General features: G+C 39.7%; 1 protein-coding gene across 1 annotated transcript in view; it reads left to right on the top strand.

Annotated features, from left to right (window-relative positions):
- crb2a (crumbs cell polarity complex component 2a) overlaps positions 1-18,007 on the top strand; it is a 45,276-nt gene that overhangs the window by 22,701 nt on the left and 4,568 nt on the right. The window contains 6 exon segments of the mRNA XM_085167556.1: positions 6,329-6,891; positions 13,864-14,029; positions 15,828-16,283; positions 16,286-16,697; positions 17,449-17,565; positions 17,795-17,921. Of these exon segments, the coding sequence (XP_085023682.1) occupies positions 6,329-6,891; positions 13,864-14,029; positions 15,828-16,283; positions 16,286-16,697; positions 17,449-17,565; positions 17,795-17,921 (1,841 nt within the window).

Below are 18,007 nucleotides of genomic sequence, written 5' to 3' on the forward strand. Positions count from 1 at the left end.
TTTGGCCCATTCCTCCATGCAGATCTTCTCAAGAGCAGTGATGTTTTGGGGCTGTCGCCGAGCAACACGGACTTTCAACTCCCGCCACAGATTTTCTATGGGGTTGAGGTCTGGAGACTGGCTAGGCCACTCCAGGACTTTCAAATGCTTCTTACGGAGCCACTCCTTTGTTGCCCGGGCGGTGTGTTTTGGATCATTGTCATGTTGGAAGACCCAGCCTCGTTTCATCTTCAAAGTTCTCACTGATGGAAGGAGGTTTTGGCTCAAAATCTCACGATACTTGGCCCCATTCATTCTGTTCATTCACGACGAGTTGAGTTTATACCAAAAAGTTCTACTTTGGTTTCATCTGACCACATGACATTCTCCCAATCCTCTGCTGTATCATCCATGTGCTCTCTGGCAAACTTCAGACGGGCCTGGACATGCACTGGCTTCAGCAGCAGAACACGTCTGGCACTGCGAGATTTGATTCCCTGCCGTTGTAGTGTGTTACTGATGGTGACCTTTGTTACTTTGGTCCCAGCTCTCTGCAGGTCATTCACCAGGTCCCCCCGTGTGGTTCTGGGATCTTTGCTCACCGTTCTCATGATCATTTTGACCCCACGGGATGAGATCTTGCGTGGAGCCCCAGATCGAGGGAGATTATCAGTGGTCTTGTATGTCTTCCATTTTCTGATGATTGCTCCCACAGTTGATTTTTTCACACCAAGCTGCTTGCCTATTGTAGATTCACTCTTCCCAGTCTGGTGCAGGTCTACAATTCTTTTCCTGGTGTCCTTCGAAAGCTCTTTGGTCTTGGCCATGGCGGAGTTTGGAGTCTGACTGGTTGAGGCTGTGGACAGGTGTCTTTTATACAGATGATGAGGTCAAACAGGTGCCATTATACAGGTAACGAGTGGGGGACAGAAAAGCTTCTTACAGAAGACGTTACAGGTCTGTGAGAAGCCAGGGATTTTCCTTGTTTGAGGTGACCAAATACTTATTTTCCACCCTGATTTACGAATAAATTCTTTACAAATCCTACCATGTGAATTCATGGATTTTTTTTTCACATTCTGTCTCTCACAGTTGAAGTGTACCTCTGGTGCAAATTACTGACCTCTGTCATCATTTTAAGTGGGGGAACTTGCACAATCGGTGGCTGACTAAATACTTTTTTGCCCCACTGTATATATGGGGAACCATTGGGAGGTAATTGAAGGGATTTATCCATTCCCCTTACCTATTACTTTGCTTTACCTTCTAAAAAAAAAAAAATCAAATTCATTGATTTTATAAAGAATAATGATGATTATGTAAAGAATAATGATTACATTTCCTTAGACTACTATGATCTGGATGACTGAGAACCTTCACAGACAATAATGATTAAAACTAAAACCTGAGATAGTCCAGCTAAAATAATAAGCAAATAAAAGTCAGTTTAAAGGAACTTAAATTCATATTACTGAAGAAGGAATGTGAATTCAAAGGAAATTAGACCAGCTGACAACTAGACCAGCTCTTTGTAAACCACACACACAGAGACATCACTTTACATTGATTATATGGTTTTCCTTTGAAAAGTACCAATCTCCATTTTATTTTTTTTAAATGCTAATTTTACTGGCCTGAGATTCACATTTGATTTTAGTTTCAAAGAGATATGAATGTAAAAGGTATATATACATAGCGTATGTGAGAGAAATAACACAGGGAAAAATATTAAACATGCTAACTGAAATTTGTAAAATTACTGAAACACTTGGTACAAAAGCTTTTGTTGGTGAGAGGTTATACTTACTGATAGTAATTAGATTAGTAATAGATTTCATAGGAATGGATTTCAGCAAATGTCATGACTTTCCATGCCTTTTTGCGCCCAACTTTCTTTGTGTGTTCAATACTTTTTTACTGTGTCATTTCTCCTTAAAATACTTAATTTAAGCATATCTATGCACGCTATACTCAGAAATATGAAGCTAAAGTACACTCCAGCTCTTCCAGCTGCATGGGCTCCAGCAGGAGATGTGAAACCAATTTAAAACAGCTGGGGAAGAATTACTGGAGTGATATTCAAGTGATATCCAGTCAAATCAATGACAGATCTATAAAGGTAATGCTGAAATGTAACCAGTGGCGACATGTATAGACACTTATCATCTTTTGACCAAAATAGACAAAATAATTATTGTTGGGCACTTTATTTTTATATTACATTTTAATAATAACATTCCAATTGGCGTCCATCAAAATGTTAATGAATAATAATTATTTGATTCCCTACTGAATTTTTAAGTTTCCTCATTTATAAAGAACAGTCTCAATTTTTTATGGGCCTTTTATTTTCATGGAGAGTCAAAATATCAACCAATATCAAGAAAGAAAATATCAAGAAAAAACACATTCAGCAGACATTATTGAGTGAAATACGTATTTGAATCACAAGCAAAGCATGACCAAGTACTTGGTGGAGAAAACCTTTTTGGTCTACTCCCCTTTACAGAAACTCTACTTGAAGGCAACTTGAAGCTTTTGCTCCCACCACAGATTTTCTATAGGTTTAAGGTTTGAAGAATTTCTAGGTCACTCCATTCCTTAATATGCTTCTTATTTAGCCACTGCATTATTGCCTTAATGGTAAGTGATCATTATCATGCTGGAAGACCAATTCACAATCCATTCTGTGTTCTGGCTGAGGAAAGTAGTTTCTTATGCAAGATTTCATGATACAACCATTGTCCTCTCACTGTGGTAAAATCATCCTCACCAGATCCTTACCCTTACCAGAAAAATAGTCCTGAAGCATAATGTAACTCTGTGCTTGACTGTGGATGGTGTTCTGTGGGTCATAGACAGCATTTCTCTTTCTCTGGAGCTGCAGCCCAAAACAGAACTCCTGCACACCCACCAAGGAACAAACTCTGGTTATTGGCAATTCAGTTTTAAGAAATATGACACTAGAGACACCAGCAACCATTGCTAATTGTCGTCCAGGGGCCAGAGCAGGGGGCACTGAAGAAACGCTGAAACTGTTAGCTAAGGATAAACGGAAATTTCATGAAACAGTAATTCCCATAATAATGAAATCCTGTTAAATCAATCAGAGACATTTAAAATGAATGTTTATTTGTTGTGTAACTTTGCCAAAACATTTAGAATCCAACTTTATTCATCCCTGAGGAAATTACGTGGTTACAGTTGCTCCAAGACAGTAAGAACAGTAATTAACTGAACTAAATTAAATAATACAATATATTGTCAGACTCTTCTTTTCTGGTCCCCTCCCCAATCGGACCAGTAGTGACATTCTCATCAAATTCCTGGCTCTCAGAGTGGTGTCCAAAATATGATGTGGGCTTTACTGATAATTGGGAAACCTTCTGGGGAAACCCTGGTCTTGTTAGAAAAGATGGCATACATCCCACCTTCTTGTTTCAAGAAATCTGGCCAAATTTATTAAACCCCCAAAACATGAACCACCCCAAAGAAAAAAGGGCACTAGAATCCCAAAAAATTGTGGAGTCTGCCTGGCCATGAATCAAGACTAGCAGGGATGGATAGTAGGACCAAGCTGGGGAGCTGCTCAGGAGGGGGTAATCCCAACAACAGCGAGATGAATTCATCAGAAATTATAAGGTCTTTGGTTTGTATCATATCTTTCTAATAGGCTCCAATTTGTTCATGTAAATTGAGTCCTCTTCACACACTAAGGTGAATTATGGAATTCCACAGGGTTCTGTGCTACGGCCATTTATTACGCATAAGATACATTTTCACTGCTATGCAGATAATATCCAACATCGATTCATGGAGCCAGATAATACACACCAATTAGTTAAACTACAGGCTTTGATTTCCTGCCTCTTAATTCAAATAAAACTGAGGTTATTGTATTCAGCGCTAGAAATCTCAGAAATATGGTATCTAACCAGATGCTTACTGTGGATGGCATTAGCTTGGCCTCCAGTAACACTGTGGGGAATCTTGGAGTTATTTTATTGACCAAGATATGTCCTTCAATGTGTATATTAAACAAATATGTAGGACTGCTTTTTCCATTTGCACAATATCTCTAAAATTAGAAACATCCTGTCTCTGAGTGACACGAAAAAAAACTAGATAATGCATTTATTACTTCTAGGCTGGACTACTGTAATTCATTTCATTCATAATCAGGCCCCATCTTAATGACCTTATAGTACCATATCACCCCATTAGAGCACTTCACTCTCAAACTGCGGGCTTACTTGTTGATCCTAGACTATTTAAAAGTAGAACGGGAGGGAGAGACTTCAGTTTTCAGGCCCCTCTTCTGTGGAACCAGCTTCCACTTTGGATTGGGCCTAATCTCTACTTTTAAGATTAGGCTTAAAACTTTCCTTTTTGCTATAGCATATCGTTAGGGCTGGATCAGGTGACCCTGAATCGTCCCTTAGTTATGTGCATAGGCTGCTGGGTGATTCCCACGATGCATTGAGTATTTCTTCTTCAGTCACTTTTTTCGCTCACTATGTGTTAATAGATCTCTCTGCATTGAACTATACTTGTTATTGATCTCTGGCACTCTTCCACAGCGTGTCTTTTGTCTTTTCTTCCTTCTCTTACCCCAACCGGTCGCAGCAGATGGCCGCCCCTCCCTGAGTCTGGTTCTGCTAGAGGTTTCTTCCTGTTAAAAGGGAGTTTTTCCTTCCCACTGTCACCAAAGTGGTTGCTAATAGGGGGTCATATGATTGTTAGGTTTCTCTCTGTATGTTTTATTCTAGGGTCTACCTTACAATATAAAGTGTCTTGAGGCGACTGTTGTTGTGATTTGGTGCCCTATAAATAAAATTGAATTGAATTGAATTAGATGTATCATTACGTACATTTACTTTCAATACTACTGATGTTTATTTAGACTTTTTCTCTCCGTTTAAACATTCTGAGCTAACTTCAGTAATATCTTCTTCAAAGCCATCAATGTGCCTATTAAATGTTTGCCATGATTAATCTGTTTATAAATGGGCAACATACTATAGCCTTCGAGTGGAGGTAATTAAACCATTACTTAAAAAGCCATTGCTTAACCCAGTTGTCTCAGCTAATTATAGGCCAATCTCCAATCTTCCTTTTATCTCAACATTTTTTGAAAGAGTAAATTTTATCTGATCATCTGCAGAACTCGCCTCCAACTCTGGAGACCCACAAACTCACCACACTTGATTCCTACTTCCGCTTGATAGGTCCCTTTACCTCTGGTGTCCATCATTTGTTCAGGGGATTACTGCCACGACAGGCCACAGCTTTGTACTGCTGTCTCGGCATTTAACACAAGCCATTCAGGCTCAATCTCTCTATTCTCCATCATAAAGTTGTGTTGGTGGTGTGATTCAAAAATCTCATGGGGCTTCTGCCAGACACTCTCAGTGTACCCTCACTCTATGTTTGGTTACACCAGACTTATCCACCATCCTCCCCATGGTGTTTGTTATGGACAAACTGTGATTAGTACAGAAGTCCAACAAACAACTTGGAGGTTTAGGTTTAGCTCAACTCTCCCTGAAATGTCACCATAAGAATACAAGGACTAGAAAGATGTCCTATTTCTCCTATACTGGCTGCTATTCATTGGCTTCCTCTTAAATAAACAATTTAATTTAAATTCCTTCTCTTCACATACAAAGTAAACAATCAGACCCTATCCTAAAGACCTCTTAGTAGCATATTATGCCAATAGAGAACTTTGCTTTCAGAGTGCAGGGTTACTTGCCATTTCAAAAAGAAGAACAGAAGGCAGAACCTTCAGCTATCAGATCCCTCTCCTGTGGAACCAGTTACCAGATTCCCTGCCTAATTTTAAGATTAGGCTTAAGACTCCTTTTTGGTAAAGCTTATAGTTTCACTCACTGAGCCTTGTTCTGCTGAAGGGCTTTTCATGTTGCAAGGAATTTCTTCCTTCCAGTTGTTGCTAAGTGCTTGCTCATAGGGGATTGTCTGTTCGTGTTTTGGGGTCCAGGGTTGTTTTTTTTTTACCAATATAAAATACTACAGTGAAATTGAAAGCTATGTATAAACTATCTGTATGAATGAGTGAATATGGTTTTTAGTGTAAAAGTGCTTTGAGTGGTCAGCAAAACAGAAATTACAACACAAATACATGTCCAATTACCTTGCTATCACCTAATGTAGACTTTACTACTTTTACTACAGACATCCAGGTGTACATATTTTTTACAGAACATTTTAACTTAGATGTGTGCTAAACATAAAATATAACTGGACTTTATTAATGGAACACCATGGGGCATTGTTGCAGAGGTGTACATGATGTTTTTAATGTAGTTCAATTATTGTTCCCTGACAGAATTTTCTTGGTGGACCTACAACCATGAAGACACAGTGAGTTCCAGTGGATATGATATTGTTAAAAGCCACGGGAGCAGCTTCAGTGTGTCTTTCATCCTGCGCTCTTTAAAGCCAGATGGGTTGCTTTTCCAGCTGAGGAGGCCCACAGAGGAGGCCTACTTCTCAGTTTACCTGGGCATGGGGAGGCTTTTTGTTAGCTCTCTGCCAAGTAGTGCTCCACTTACAGCTCCAATATTTGTGACTAATGGTGAGAAGCAGCTTCTGCAGGTGGAAGTGCAACACAGACAGGTCATCTTTGAACATGCGGGAATTCGCTACAGAATGGGAGAGATCCCTGAAGTTAGTGTTAACAGTGGAGATCAGGCCTATGTGGGAGGACTTCCAAAGGAATGGCCCTCTGATACCTGGAGGGGACGTTTCAAAGGTTGCCTTCAGGATCTTCGTTTAGACTCCGTGCATTTGGATGTGGACGGTTGGAACACCTTGAATAAAGTGGACATTTATTCATTAACCTATTCTGAGAATGTAAAGAAGGGATGTGTCAGTGACAATACCTGCAAGGTAGGACAAACTTCCTAAATCTTTTTATATTCTTTTGTGTCTTTGTGTTCTTGTGAAAAATACCTTTAGGTATGTTGTTCACCTTCATGTTGTTTGGATGTGCAGTTCTCAGTGAGTGTATAACTATTGTCTTTTTGAAAAAGTAACTTAACTGTCTGCTTATGGTGTATTTAATGGACATCAGTAAACTGCTATTATAAAAAGACAGGTTACACTTTTCCTTAAACCATCTCTAAACTAATGAGGTGATATTTAGGCCAAAATGGTACCCACTTTGTTAAAATATGACCCAAAGGGGAAAGTGTTATAAATGAAACACAGACCATTTTGATACTAGTCCAAAGCCAACAGTTCTGGGCGGCTCTCACTTCATGTTGGCTTTCTCTGCGTTACAGTTTCACGTCCTGTTCTTGTTACAACGCACAATGGTGTCTTTGTGTAGCATATCTGTGTAGCCCATTTAATTCAAATTGTTTATATAATTTCTTATTTCATAGATCAGTCTTCACATCTTTTATCCAAAGCACACTCTGTGTTGAATCACCTGCTAATTATATTCACAGTAATTTGAATATAATAAGTAATAATTAGTCCTCCAGTCCGCACCCTTGAAAATCTGCAGCTAGCCACGCCCCTGTGATCACTGTGGTCAAAGTGATAAACACTGTTAGCACTCCCCCAGCAGACTGTCCTCTGAGTGGTGTCCAAAAATGATGTGGGCTTCATAGATGATTGGGAAACGTCTGGGGAAAACCTGGTTTTGTCCAAATTTATTAAACCCTCAAAAACATGTCTATGCAGAATCAGGACGAGAAAGCAGAGTTGCAGTCTTGCAATTCTCTCTGCAGCTCATCACTTCCTGTTATCCCCCCGAAACCCCATTATTATTAAAGATTAGGTCTCTCTTAGTACATCAATTATTAATCTAACAACAAACTTTTCATTGATTTATTCTGCCTTACCGAAAACTGGTTACAGTAAGATGATTACATTAGTTTATATGAATCAACACCCCTGATTTAGTGCTCATGTAATATGAAATAATTATTGTTATTATGTTATGTAATTATTGATTTTAAGATCTGTGTAGATGCTGAAAATGACAGACTCAACACAGCATTAAGTCAATGATCAATTATTAGACTCAACTGGCTTCTCTCAAAATGTAAAAGAAACCACACATTATTTTAATCACACTGGATTTTGTTCTGACATATGGCATAAAAACAAACATTTAACAATATTACCCCAGATCCCTCTTTTGTGTGATCATTCCCTAAAACATTTAAATGTACAATAACACACTAGAGAATTGGGGAATACATTTTATCACAATAGATGCCTTTTAAGTATACAATTCCTCTTCTGTTTCCTTTTTCAATGCCACTTGCCAACACAGTGCAGAGCAGTTACCTAAATTCTACTCCCACAGTGGCCAATTATTCTATTCAGTTTTATTCAGTTTTATTTATTTAGCATCAAATCACAACAACAGTTGCTTCAAAAAAATTATTATTGTAATGACCCTAAAACAAAGGGAAAAAAAGGAAAAATGGTAACAATCAGATGAGGCCTTTTGCGCAAGTGCTTTGGCAACAGTGGGAAGGGAAAAGCTTTTAACAGGAAGAAAGAACCACCTCAGAACCATGCTGAGTTAGGGGCAGCCCTCTGCAGCAAACAGTTGGGGGTGAGGGGAGGAAAAAGACATACTATGGAGAAGAGTGAGAGATTAATAATAATTAATGATTAAATGCAGTGTGGGGTATAAACACATGGTGAGTTAAGAAGAAACAGTGCATCATGGGAAGCTTCCTGGAGCCTTGACCAATTGCAGTGTAACTAAGGGAAAATTCAGGGTCATCTAATCCAGCCCTAAATATTTGCTTTATTAAAAAGGAAAGTTTTAAGCCTAATCTTAAAAGTAGAGAGGGTGTCTGTCTCCCCAATCCAAGCTGGAAGCTGGTTCCCAGAAGAAGGACCTGCAAGCTGAACAAGGCTCTCTCTGCCAGGCCTTCAGCCTGGGATGCATGAGGTTCGCCCTGAGTTCCCAAAGGCACTGGATGTTGTAGGGCTGCCTTGATTGATGTTTCTCATTTTCAAGATATTGCACAAATAAAAGGAAAGCAGTCTTGCATATTTGTTTAATATACGCATTGGACATATCGTGGCCAAAAATGACTTCAGATTCTTCACAGGGTTACTGGATGTCAAGGTAATGCTATACAGAGTAGACAACTAGTTAGATTTCTAGGGGTGAATACAATAACCTGAGTTTAGAACCAGAAAATTTGAGGTTATTTTTATCTGAATTTAGGTCTTTAAACCTTTAAGACATTCCTGCAGTTTAACTACTTGTTAAACTGTATGGTATGTATGGTATGTTATCTGGCTTCGTGGATAGATAACCTTCGGTATCATTCGCATAGTATTGAAAATACATGCTATGTCTTCTAATGATACTGCTAACAGAAGCATGTATAATGTCATAGCACCTAATTCTGTGGAACTCCATAAATAACCTTAGCATTCAATTTAATTCAATTCTGTTTATATTTCGCCAAATCATAAGTTTCAAGGTACTTTACATTTTAGTTTAAAAAAAAAACCCACTACAATAATATACAGAAAACAGAAAATTACAACAATGATATCCCCCTTGGAGCAAGCACTTTGCATTGGGAAGGAAAAACTCCTTTTTAACAGGAAGAAACCTCGAGCAGAACCATGCTCAGAGAGGGGCAGCAATTTGCAACATCTAGCTGGGGTTAGGGGAGGAAGACAGGACACTGACACTGTGGAAGAGAGCCAGAAATGAATAATAACTAATAATTAAATGCAGAGAGGTGTATAAACACAGAGATTGAAAACAAGTGACTGAAGAAAGTAGCTGTGTGAAGAGGACTATCCATTTACATGTATAAACTGGATATCTGCAAGCCAATCTAACTTCTTTTTATCTCAAAAAATCTTGAAAGAATAATTACAAAACAGCTACAGAGAAATGTTTTATTTAAAGAGTTTCAGTCATGTTTTAGAGCTCATCACTGTCCTGAAATAGTGCTAGTGAAGGTTAAAAATTATCCTTCTAGGATAATTTTTATCCATCTCCGTGCTTGTCCTGCAAGATCTCAGCGTTCGATACTGTTGACCAAAATATTTTATTACAGCAATAAGAGCATGATGTAGGTATTAAAGCACTGTACTGCAGTGATTTGAATCATGTCTATGTAATAGATTCCAATTTGTTCATTTGTAAATCCTTTTAGAAGCTTAGAGAGTCTTCTTCACACACTAAGGTCAATTATGGAGTTCCACAGGGTTCTGTGCTAGGACCAGTTGTCCTTACATTATACATGCTTCCCTTCGGCAGTATCATTAGAAGGGATAGCATACGTTTCCATTGCTATGTCGATGACACCCAACTTTATCTATCCATGAAGACAGATAACACACACCAATTAGTTTAAACTGCAGGAAAGTCTTAAAATTGACCTAAAATTTCTCCGAGTGATGTTGAAAAGCTTTTCCATGCATTTATTACTACTAGTAATATTACTTTATTACTTCTGGACTACTGTAATTCATTATTTTCAGGATTTCCCCAAAACTCCATGAAAAGCCTCCATTTGAACCAAAATTACTGACAGGGACTAGAAAAAAAGAGCATATTTCACACATACTGGCTTCACATCATTGGCTCCAAAGTGCAGAACCAAGTGCTGAGTCAGCTGAAGTAGTTTTAATCAGTGTTGGGTAAGTTACTTTAAAATAGTAACTTAGTTACATTACTAGTTACTTCTATCAAAAGTAACTCAGTTACTTCAAGTTACTCGTTACTTTCAAAGTAACTAGTTACTAGGGAAAGTAACTTTGGTTTTATTCTCTTGTTAATGTGTTGCTTCCACAACTTTGCCAGTCTTCTAGCTAGCTTACTTGCCACAAGTGCACTGTGCCACCTACCAATAGAAAGGAAAAGATAATGTGCATATTTCCACGAGAGAAATCCCACACCTGGACTGCCATTGACTGCTGCCATGATTCTAGCCTACGTCACAGCGTCATGTGCGCCTTTTACATCCAACACAAAAACTGCAGTCGTGGTGCTTTGATTGTACTCAGAACTCAGAAATTCTGCCTTCTGAGTAGGAAGATGTAGGTAACACCAGACTGCAGATGAGCTGCATACAGGGCTGGACTGGGACAAAAAATCGGCCCGGGCATTTTGACTAGAGACCGGCCGCCATTATAGGAAAAATCATAAAGCCTTTGAATGAAAACAAACGCTGTTGTGACAGTGATGTTCACTGTTTTGATGGTATATATGCATCAATCTATCAATCCTTTGTTGTAAGATTCAGATAATTATTTTTTAAAAGCTAGACATTTTAAATGAGAATAAGAAAGAAAAGTATTTCTTTGTGCCCCCCTCTCCCTGTTAATGCCCTACCTGCCCCCCTGGCAACACTTTGCTAGACCCGCCCCTGCACAGTTACCAGCTGTCAGCTCCTTAGAAAAGGATCCTGGTGTTATTTGTCTCTCAGAAACAGTACATAACTTCCCTTCAACTCATTCATGTCACCTAAAAGGTAAACCTGTTTCTCCATCACCTGTTCAGCTCTGATGATTCAGTAAGGACATCTCCTGGTTTCATCTTCATGTTTCCCTCTCACCACATATCCAAACCCACATCATGACCAGCAGCTTTTTTGCAGCTGTGGCTCCAGCAAACATCTGCTGATACTAGAAATTAATATTAAATAAATTCTAACAACAGCTGATCAAGCTTAAACGTGCTGCTGTTGTTTAGCGCGACATCGGCTGGTTTCCTGTTTCTGGCGCAAAGTGGGCGATAAACAAACAAGAGAGCCGATCAGCTGATCATTGACCAGTTTTCATGATTGAAGTAGAAATGGGAGAGGGAGGGGAGAATGAAAGAAGAAGAGGCAGCTGTGCAGCAAAGACACAGAATAACTCCAGCTTTGTGTCTTTTTCATTGTAGCTGAAGTCCGGGACAAACTGTTCCTTTTCAGCTCAATAAGAAACGCGTAATATTTTCTCTGAATACCAGACGGGATGGTTGGCAACTCTAATAACTTATGAACAAAATAAAGTTCAACATCATTAACTTCATAGCACCCACCCAGCTGTATAGAAACTCCGTCATGCTAGCTAGTACGCAGTACGGAAAAAGTCAGAATAACGAAAATAAACTCCACCTAAACTTGGTTTATATCTGACCCAGATAGCCTGCAGGTCATAACTTCTTACCTGAAGTTCAGTTCACACTTGGACCGGCGGCCGCCTCGGGTCTCTTTTCCTCCTGCCTCCCCTTTCCCTCATCCACCTGCTGCCTCCACCACTTGCTAATGTTACAGAATCTGTGGAAGCTCCGCGATAGCCACCACACGAAGTAACGAGTAACGACCCTATCTAAATCCCAGTAACGACTAACGCGTTCCTGATTTTGGCATAATACTTAGTTACCGTGCTCGTTACCACAATAATAACGTAGTTACTGTAACGCATTACTTAATAACGCGTTAGTCCCAACACTGGTTTTAATAGACTTTATTATCTTTGCAACAAACAGAATAATAACTTGGCATAGAAAAGTAGCAAACTTAAAGTGAACACAATATTTAACTTTGATGGATGAGGGGTTTGGGCCTGGGAGGGCTAGTGAAGAGGACTGAGTCGTGGCAGGTAATACAAGTTATTGCACTGAACGGAAAGGGAAAAGGAGGTTAGAGTGATCATAGAACTTCTCCAGGTGAATGTGGATCTTAAAAGAGGGAATAGCTTGTGCTGCAGGTGGAGTCAGAGGTACTTTAAGAGGAGGAGGTGAAATTCCAGGTGAGCTGAACAGAGAGAAATGACTGAGCTGGGTCCCAAAAAATCCTGTGAGCAATGGTGGCAGGAGGGCAGGCAGGTGTTGAGCAGGAAGTTTTCCCAGTAACAATGAGTATAACTGGGAATCCGAGGAGTGAGCGAAGCTGAAGAACGGAGCTGAGATGTGACCAGAAAACTGCAGCACAAGATAACAAGGGAAGTGCAAGGACTAGAAACAATAGCAGTGAGAGAGTGTGAGAGCCTGTTACCAACATGGATTAGTTGACAAACTGATGGTGAAGAGACGTCAACGCAGGTCTTAAGTAATGTGGACACAGGTGAATCAAGAACCCAGTGGAATTTTTCCGCAGCTCACCCAGCCTGTGACACTCTGCTCACTTACAAGGTCTTGAATAATCAGATAATAATAATAAAATATCCTATCTTAAAGACATCCAAGTAACATATCACCCAAAAAGACCACTTCACTCTTAGACTGCTGGTTTTCTTGTGGTTCCTGAGGTATGTAAAAGTAGAGGGAGGCAGATCTCCAGCTTTCAGGCCACTCTTCTGTGGAGCCAGCTTCCAGTTTGGATTCAGGAGACAGATACCCTCTCTGCTTTTAAAATTGGGCTGTTCTTTTTGATAAAACATATAGTTAGGGCTGGATCAGGTAACCCCAAATCATCCCTTAGTTACATTGCAATAGGCCTAGCTGGGGCTGAAGTGTTTCTCCTTCTCTCATCCCTTGTGTTTTTACACAACTCTGTATTTAATTATTAGTTATTATTAATCTCTGTCTCTCTTCCACTGCCTTTGTCCTGTTTTCTTCCCTTTACTCCCAACCAGTCACAGCAGATCGCTGCCCCTCCCTAAGCCTGGTTCTGCCAGAGGTTTTTCCTGCTAAAAGGGAGTTTTTCTTTCCCAGTGTCACCAAGGCCCTTGTTTATAGGAGATCATCTTATTGTTTAGATTTTCTGTCTTTTCTCTGTATTATTGTAGGGCCTTAAATCAAACCAAATGTTGGTGTGATTTTGCACTATATAAATAAAATTATTTGAATAAAATAATAAAATGTAATTGATTATTTACATATCAGTTCATTGTTCTACAGAAATGTAATCTGCATGCTTCCTTTTATAGATGAAGCCTTGCCAAAATGGAGGATGGTGTACCATCACATTCAACGATTTTACATGTTCTTGTCCTGAGGAATACACTGGGAAGACCTGCAAAAAACGTGTGTGGTGTGTCAGCCACCCATGTGTCAATGGTGGCCAATGTGTGGATCTACCTGATGGATATGAATGTAAGTTTATAAAACTTCAACTCCTATTATGCCATGGATCAAAAAAATATATATTTCTGTTCGCCTACCACCCAGGCAGATTCTCTTGTTTCCCTAGGCACACAAAAACCAAGGGCTGAAAGTAAAGAATAAATATAATTAGTTTATTTGTCCAACAGATAATTAACAAAAAAGATAAAATATTATTGCAAAATAATAAATAGTAATAATAGTAACTGTTTTAGCACAAAATCCGAAACCAGATTCTTAGATACACTATATTACCAAAAGTATTTGTTTATCTACCTTTACACCTATATGAAATTTGAGGGACATCTCAAGTGACATTAAATATAATGCTGTCCCACCTGTTGCAGTTACAACAGCTTCAACTCTTTTGGGAAGGCTTTCCTTAAGGTTTAGGATTGTGTTTATAGGAATTTTTGACCATTCTTTGAGAAGCACATTTGTGAGGTCAGACACTCATGTTGGACGAGAAGGCCCGGCTTTGTAGTCGCTGCTCTAATTAATCCCAAGGGGTTCTGTCGAGTTGTGGTCAGTACTCTGTGCAGGCCAGTCAAGGTCTTCATGTCTTTATGGACCTTGCTTTGTGCATTGGTGTGCGGCCATGTTGGAACAGGAACGGACTGCTCCCACAAAGTTGGGAGCATGAAATTGTCCAAAATATCCTGGTATCATGAATCATTAAGAGTTTTTTTCATTGATACTAAGGGGCTGAGCCTAACTCCTGAAAAACAACCCCACACCATAATCCCTCTCCACCAAACTTTACACTCAGCCCTGTGCAGTCAGACAAGTACTGTTCTCTTGGCAACCACCATACCCAGCCTCGTCCATTGGATTGCCAGATAGACTCCAGAGTCGAGTGGTTCTACACTGTGTAGTGGTGTGTGTCCAAGTGTGACTCTATGTTCAGAATTATGTATAATGATGTGTCAGACACACATTTCCTATCTTTCACATTCCTGCAGCCAGTCTCAGACACACAAAGGCATTAATCTGCCACGATGAAAGCTGGATCATGTCTACACACACAAAATTCAGACATTAGAATCATTGTCATTACCCAAACTACATTTGTAATTCAACATATTGATTAGACTTATACTTTGATTATATTTTTTGATTAAGAATTAAAGATGATTTACTATTAGCAAATGCACATATGGATCAATGGTACTGGCTAAAAAAATAAAGCTAAGAGGAATGGTTTAGGATGAGCTTACCCTCTGAATCAAGTGTTGCAGAGGTCAGTATATCACCAGACTCAGGGGTAACTGATTCAGCCACAGGGAGAAGATCTTCAGCAGTAAGCCTGGGCAAAAGAAGATCAGTGTCCAGGGTAACTAGCTCAGATACAGGAAGAACACTCTCTGGGTAGTTTGCACAGTGTTCACACAACCTGTAATGTTACTGGAGGTGAGTTAGGGAGGTAAACATATAAGGTCCATCTCAGTCCATGTGTCTATGTGCAAGCACGTTTCTCCCACACTCAACAGAGAGCAGTGGCACATCCAAAAAATCACTCCTAAACTGTTTTTTTTTTTCAATGTATTGGGGTGGGGGGCTGTAGCCTATCCCAGCTGTCTTAGGACAAGAGGGAGGGTACACCCTGGACAGGTCACCAGTCTGTCGCAGGGCAAACACATAGACACAGAAAACCATTCACTCTCACTTTCAAATCTACGGGCAATTTAGAGTTTCCAATTAACCAGTTTCCAATTAAATATCTTCTACACGACATCCATATTTGAAATAATAAGGAAAAATTGTTCATTTTGTTCATTTTGACTCCTAGGTGTTTACAATGTCACATTTGAGAACAATGCTGTGCAGTACAGTTCTGGAGGCTCCCTGGTTGAGCCTGTCACTAACATATACATGGAGTTGAGGACCCGGTCAGAAAATGCTGTGCTCCTGAGGGCCTCCTGGGGCTCTGATCTCCTAATGGTGGGTCTGTTGGACTCATCAGTCCGGGTGGAGATCCAGCTAAGCAACAGCTTTGAGCCTCTGACCTTTACAGGCGTCCGTCAGGTTGCAGACGGGAGCTGGCACCGTGTGAACATTTCCATGACTGAAAAGGACCGCAAAGCCTCCCCCTGGATCATCACTGTGGATGGAATCACAGATGCTAACAGTGTGCCAGAGCGCACAGGTAGTATTCGCTTTCTCAATCAGAAAGGGGCGTTACTAGCCCTTGCAGAGAGCTTCAATGGTTGCATGGGTGCAGTGAGGCTCGGAGGAGTTTACCTTCCTTTGTGGATGATTATAAGGCCCCACAACCTTCTCAGTTCCATTTAATTGGAAAACCAAAGATTTATTTGGGCTGCACTGGTACCCCTGTTTGTGATTCAGATCCATGTCTAAATGGAGGCATGTGTGAAGACCTCTTTAATAAATTTGGTTGTATCTGCAACTCTGGTTGGGAGGGAGACCAGTGTGAGATGGACACTGATGACTGTGCATCTCAGCCCTGTGTTCATGGAAGCTGTAAGGACTACTTGGCTGGTTTTCAGTGCCATTGCCACCTGGGATATGCTGGCACTCTCTGTGATGAAGATATTGATGAGTGTGAACATCATAATTGTGAACATGGAGGAACCTGTCAGGATGGACCCAACATGTACACCTGCATATGCCCTAAGGAGTACAGGGGCCCACACTGCCAGTGAGTTCTCACTAATTGATCATTTGTTTATTCCCTGTAGTTAAAGGTGAACTGCTGTAGTGAAGCCAAACTACACAAAAGTATTGGGCCACCTGTGCATTACCCCTAGAGGAATTGCTCGGCCATAGAAATTCATTCCATAAAACTCTCTGCAGACTGATGTTTTTTGCTGATGTTAATGCCAATCCTACTCTGTTTTATATGCTCATCCACTTTATGGCTGAATTAAAACCACTTTGCAATGTTAGTAGTTATGACTGATTATGGATCACTGATCTTGAAGAAATTTCCTAAAATGACTTGTTGCAGCACTGGCATCCTATTACAATACTATGCTCAAATTCAGTGAGCTCTTTAGAATGACCCATTCTTTCACGAATATTTGTAAAGGTAGATTGTATGACTAGGTGCTTGATATTATACATGTGGCCATGATACTGAAAACACTCAAATTCAAAGATTCAAATGTTTTGCCCAATACTTTTGTTCCTATGGTGTATGTAAGATATGCATGCTGCCAGCTTGTGCTGAGTGAGTTAAGAGCACAACTAATCTGCCTCATTTTACACCATATTTGTCTTCACAATTAAAAAAAATGCAAGGAAGCGTTATTGTTTTTCTGTCTTTGTTTACATTTTTTTGTTTATTAGTTTGAAAAGACAATAACATTGTAGATTTAGCACACACTACACATGCACTCAAGAATTCCTGCACATCTTGCCAAGATAAACACTAATACTATTTCCTCCAGGTGGGTCTATCCTCCTATACAGTGTGGTAAAGATGTTATGTGTGCAAACGATGGTGTCTGCAATGATGGACTGTGGGGGGCTAACTGTACATGCATGCCAGGTTTCACAGGCACCAGGTAAGCTCACATCTGAGTCATTTTACTCTAACTGTTACTAAATTTAAGTAATACCACATGTGTGTATGTATATCATGGTAGAGGGGATATATATATATATATAAATATATAACCATAAATATGACTATAATTTTTTTTTTAATATCTCCATAGCTTCAGAGTTGTTAATGTAACAGTTAATGTTGACTTCAGGTAATTTCTGGTAATTCAGGTAATTTTTGTCTTGCAGATGTGAAATGGAGATCAATGAGTGTGGGTCTAACCCCTGTAGAAATGGAGGTTCCTGTTTGGATCGATTTAACATGTTTGTATGTGAATGCCCGCCCGGTTACAGTGGTCCAGTCTGTGACAGTAACGTATGCTCGCTTCAATTTCTTCTTCAGAGCTAGATAGACGAGATCAATAACTTAGTTGCAACATTTAACGAATGATATATTATATG

The sequence above is a fragment of the Neolamprologus multifasciatus genome, chromosome 7 (genome assembly GCF_963576455.1).
Source record: "Neolamprologus multifasciatus chromosome 7, fNeoMul1.2, whole genome shotgun sequence".
Taxonomy (NCBI): Eukaryota; Metazoa; Chordata; class Actinopteri; order Cichliformes; family Cichlidae; genus Neolamprologus; species Neolamprologus multifasciatus.